Genomic DNA, 5,621 nt, shown 5'->3' with positions numbered 1-5,621 from the left:
TAAATGGTTCAGAAATTTAGCTCTGAATCATTCAGAGCATAAACACTCTCTTAACCATAAAAAACCTAAATTTTCTGTAATATTATCCTGAAATCATATCCTGATCACTTAACTAACAAGCATATTAAATTTTTTATTAATGTAACACGTTAATAAGGTAGTTTTACTTAGTCCATATCGTTCATTCTAAATGATTATCAAACAGCTTATTTTCATTCGGAGGAAACTTTATTCAGAGGCTATGCACCATTCAGATTCTGAACCATTCAGCACTAAATCATTCAGTTTTATCAAACGCACCCTTAGTTTGAGATATATGATTGTTTTATTTTGTGAATTTTAAATGATTCAAAAGCGTTTATTTCTGAAAACTGAATGACATATGATACTGAATGATTCAGAATTTAGTGGTAAATCATTCAGAGCTGAAATACTTTCTTACCTATTAAACACCTAATATTTATGTAATATATACTCTTTAATCAAATTATACCAAGATTCATGCAAAAAATTTATAAAATATTTTTGCATCATTCATATTGTTTATTCACAATGATTATCAAACATGTTATTGTCATTCAGAACCTTTAAATCATTAAGATTATGAATTGTACAACCTTTTAATGCACGTTAACGACAGCCTAAGGCTATCTTAAACAAAATCCATAATTCAAAGATCAAAGGGTTCGGTGTACGTTTGGAGAAAAATATCCTTGGTACACATTACAGAGATTACAGAAATCATGAAACTAAGCACAAGATGCAATTTCCATACTGAATAATTGAAGATGTTTCTGTTATGAAGAACACTAATACCCCACTTTCAAAAACACGCAAATAACAAAAAAGATCATATCACACGTAAATGCAACACTTTACAAGACAATCTGTATCTTATACCTATTAAACTGACTATTACTATTCCTAGCTATTTAAGTAGATTATTATAAAAACACAATCTTTGCATTCTAAACCCTTCCAACAGGCGAAAGAGGTGGAAATGAAGCAAAACGTACTGGATATGAATCATCTTCAACTTGTTTAGCGACGTATGTTCTAGAGTCAGTAAGTTGCGATGATTTTCTGCACTCTATAACAGATATACAAATTGAAAACGCTTGAAAAGGCGACAAAGATGAATTGTACTCCGTCGAATATATCCCATCTTTTAACGGACGAAGGCTAAAGAAGCATCTCTCGTTTGTCACGTCTCCCTGTTAAAAAAGGTAGAGAGTAAATATGATTACATCCACATTTTCTGTTACTCTCTGACTTTTCAACTTATAAATGGTGTCAAGTAAAGGTGGCAAAATGGGTGGGTTGGATATGGGTCAATTTGTTCGAACTGGTTATGCTGACCCAAACAGCTTTTGGTAAGAAAAAATTCAACTTTTTCTAGATAATTAGTGTGTCAAAAAAGGATCACAATTTTTACCAGTTCTTTTATTTTCCTTTCAAAATAAAATGTTTCAAAAGGTTTAATACATTTAATCCAGTATAAAATACTACAAATTTCGAGTAAAATGGGTGGGTTGGATATGGGTCAAATTACCATCTCTATACTGTCAAACTAAATGGGTCAAATTACAACGTAATAAAAACTGACCCATTCATAAATAAACGGGTCAAATTACCATCTCAATACTGTCAAACTTCTTTCATTGTACCTAACTAGCAAATTCATCAGTCTTAAATTAAACTACTAGCATCTTACAAGTTACAACTCTAGTTATGTGATTATTAATCCTCATCATAATTTACTTATTTATTTATTACTATTTATTAATTATTAATACAAAACACAACGAAAATAATATGATAGTTACCTCACAGAAAAGCTCAAATTGGTCAGTAAGTCCGTCTGATCTTCGACTAGATTGCACCTGGTTTGTAAGTGTTCTTAATCTGCAGCCCAAATCCCAACCGCCACAATCACAACCACCGCCAGACCGCCACCGCTCGATTAACGGTGATGGCCGCCCGTTACTCGATACACCATGCTTCCCGCCAGGTAAAATAACCGTCGTGCTAAACTTTACTTGATTCTCTTCATCAACAACATTTCCCGAAAACTTCACAACAATGCCCGCCAGCTCATCAACCCGATTGGGGTCCACACGATATAAAGAAAACTCTCTAGTGTCACAATTAGAAACCGAACGAGTGGAAACTGTCATTTGAGCTGCCATATTTGGAACAAAGGTGTCACCTTTATCTTTCTTGCTATGCGAGAACCAACTCCCGTTCTTTTTCTTGATTTCATCAACGGTGAAAAATGTATAGATCCAACGGTTGTTATTATCTTTCTCTGCAGAACTTAAATCGCGTACTGTGGCTGCCAGTATGTTATCGTTTTCAACTGCGAATGTGAACAGCAGCCGCCCATTCTTGACAGCTGTCTGGAAAAAAGCTTTTGTTGTACCATTTCTATCTAAATCATCATTTTTGATAGCTTCACCATAATTACTCAAATCTAACCTTGATTTAGCTTTTATTTTTGAACCATCTCGGGGTATTTCGGTAGATTTACGTAACGGGAAGATTGGTTCTATTAACCTTCTTAATGGACTTAACGAAGATCGGTTTGAGACAAATGTATTATCCACTGCTGATTTTCGAGAAACTGGAGACTCGTCTCTCTTTTTGCTAAAGCTGAATCGACGAACAGGGGACACATATCTCTGTTTAAGATCCGATTTAACAGAACAAAAAGATGATCTTTTTTCATCTGGGGTGTTGTTTCCGGACGTACTACATGAATTTCTCGTACGTGGCTCATTTTGGATCTTCATCTTGCCCTTCAAACATGACAATTTTGTCTGACAATTTCCCATATCAACCGATAATTCAGATATTGAGCAATCTTCTGGCTCGGTTTTCTTTTTATAAAACGCAGCATCCTTGAAATCTTGAAACTTGTTAACATTCTTCAAACACGACGAAGTGTTAAAGTGAGATTGTAGGGTTACTCGATGAGGTGTTTGAGGAGCAGGAGAACAACATTGACTTCTGGTTGACTGAGGAGTTGACCCGTGAGCCGAGAAAAACGGGGACGAAATGCTGCTAGAGGGTGAACTTTGAAGATGCTGATACCGCCATTTTTCTAATCTTCCCCAATCCATAACTCCAAAACTTAATGCTCGATCGGGGGTAGCTTTCATCGGATCAAGAAAACTTGGCAAAATTGACATGTTTCTAATTATCTCACCCCTCTCGATTTCTCTTTTTTCCATATAAGGTGATGCTGAAGTATTTAGTCGATTCTTGACATCTTCATAATGAAGATTAGCATACGAATTGCGACGTTTCTCCAATTCAATTTTGTTTCTCAATGCATGGTTATGGGTTGACCTGTCTGAGATCGGGTGACCCATTTTTTGTATGTTAACAAAACTTCAAACGGAAGCTAATTGGATCGAGTCAAATCATTAAGCCAAAGTAAAAGAATACCTACATATGAAATAAAACTTGGTATGATATAAGTTAACATAAAACAGACTAATAATGATACACAAAATTATGTCTTTCTGGTTGCTTATAGTTGAAGTTAAGACTACATGTAATTCATATGAATCTATAGTTAGTTATGTTAGTTAAGATTGTCATGATCATCAACCACCTTTAGGTAACATTTCACATGATTGCTTTAAAACTAAAAAAAGGTGGTAAATTTTTTATTTTCAACATCTAGTTAGTTAAAAAGCACAAAAACCTCAATCTGAACCACTCTTGATCATTGAAAAATATTTGTGACAACAACTTCTGCAGACTATGGTTATATACTCATAATTCTATAACAAATACAGTTAAAAACAGTATTTGAAACCTGGCATACAGAGTAAACTGCATACAGTTAGAAAAACAGGGTTAACAATAAGCTCAAATTTATCATTGGTTGTTCTAGATCTGCAAAACACAGAGTGTGTGGACAAGGAAGTAACTGAAAGAGTGAAATGTGGTCCTACAATTTTAAAACAACCAAAAGATTGTAAAATAATACTAATAAAAATAAAAACTTGCAGAGTGTCACATGAAACACATAAACCAAGATTCCCTTATGAGTAAAGTACTAGGGTAAATAACATTTCAAAATGTTTTGAATATTGAATCCCTAATTGGTACAAAAGAAACAATACAAAAAATAAAGATAAAAAAAATAATCTTGATAAAACCACATTCTATCTTTGACATTCTTTTTTACTCTTCACTTTAATTTTTTTTAATAAATTAAATAGTATTAAATTAAATACTGGTCTAAAAGAATCAGTAATATCTTTCATCTCACATACAAATCTATACCTAGATTCAAGATGTGATTCAAAGGCTATACATGATTCAACATGCTCCAAGAATCAAAGATTCAAACTTTTTCCTCATTATCACATTTTCAAGATTTTTATAAGACACCCACCAAGAAATAACTAAAATCCAAACAAGAATCATAAATTTTTTTTTTCAAGAAATGTACAATAGTTCACTGAGACATTTCATCGAACACTTACCGGGCGTCAGCCGAAATGCGAAAGATTCCTTCCAGGACGAACAAAATGTGATGCGTAGGTGCACAAACAGAGCACAGTAACAAGATGTATGTTGCAGTAAGTGAAGAAATCAGAAAGAAAATAGAAAAGTTAAAGAAAAAGGATAAAGATTTTGACTTTTGAGTGTGGCTTCTTTCCCAAAAACACAACGGTTGAAAAGAAGATACAGTGTGAAAACAAGTGGGAGAAAAAGAGAGTAATTAATGGGGGGTTGAAATTTATAACTTCAGTGGTAGTAGGACTAGCATCAGTAGTAGCTGTTGAGTCAGACGACTAATAAGGATGAGAGATAAAGATGATGATGAGTTTAATTGGACGGTTGAGGGCTGATTTGGATCTCCGTTTACTTACGGTTAAATCACTAATTTATTTACCATAACTTTATGTCGTGTGATTCGTATACGAACTTTATATATTCAACCCACAACTTTTCTAGATGTACGTTGTTAACCTTTTAATTTACTGCATCGGTTCCAATTTAATAAGCTTTTTTTTCTTAGATGTCCCAATTTATACTCTACTTTTAAAAATAGATAAATAATAAGGTAAGATACTTTTATACTTTTGCTTTGGGGATGATTCTAACACACCTTTTTTTGAACCTCACACACCAATTTAAAGAAATGGAGTATTATTAGAAGAGTAAAAGGTTAAAATAGGTGTGTGAGGATCAAAAAAGGGTGTGTTAGAATCATCCCCCTTTTGCTTTAGGCATGTAAAACAATAAATTAGGTAAAAAAAATAAGGGTTAAAACATGAAAATGAATAAAAAAAAATAAGGTAATGATAACAATTCTTAAGCTGTGTATTTTTTGTCAAACAACTATTAAATTGCGACGTAAAAAGTACTTGATTTTAACTTGCACCTGGTTTGATGGTATCAAGCATAGGCGAATCAACAATATGATCGATAGCGATGCATGTCACGGTTCATTTGAATTGAGTAGTGTAATATACTTTTTACTAACGATATAATAAAATTAAGGGAAGTAATCTGTACACAACTATTTTCTTTCTATACACAATTTAAATGTTTTACGACGTTGTACAATAAAACACTTCAATGCATATTTCGTGATG

General features: G+C 33.2%; 1 protein-coding gene across 2 annotated transcripts; it reads right to left on the bottom strand.

Annotated features, from left to right (window-relative positions):
• Window positions 1-636: 636 nt before the first annotated feature.
• Window positions 637-4,840, bottom strand: LOC139877210 (uncharacterized). 2 transcript variants are annotated; one of them, XM_071864622.1, is made up of 3 exons: window positions 4,503-4,840; window positions 1,827-3,450; window positions 637-1,214 (listed from the first exon to the last, which is right to left on the bottom strand). In XM_071864622.1, exons 2-3 carry the CDS (start codon window positions 3,372-3,374, stop codon window positions 969-971), a joined length of 1,794 nt encoding a protein of 597 aa, XP_071720723.1. In that variant the 5' UTR covers window positions 3,375-3,450; window positions 4,503-4,840; the 3' UTR covers window positions 637-968. The 2 variants fall into 2 exon arrangements, with proteins under 2 accessions (XP_071720723.1, XP_071720724.1); XM_071864623.1 differs by lacking the exon at window positions 4,503-4,840 and adding an exon at window positions 3,827-3,895.
• Window positions 4,841-5,621: the final 781 nt, after the last annotated feature.

The sequence above is a fragment of the Rutidosis leptorrhynchoides genome, chromosome 11, assembly GCF_046630445.1.
Source record: "Rutidosis leptorrhynchoides isolate AG116_Rl617_1_P2 chromosome 11, CSIRO_AGI_Rlap_v1, whole genome shotgun sequence".
Taxonomy (NCBI): Eukaryota; Viridiplantae; Streptophyta; class Magnoliopsida; order Asterales; family Asteraceae; genus Rutidosis; species Rutidosis leptorrhynchoides.
The sequence above is the reverse complement of the archived record's forward strand: the minus strand, read 5'-3'. Positions and strand labels throughout refer to the sequence as shown.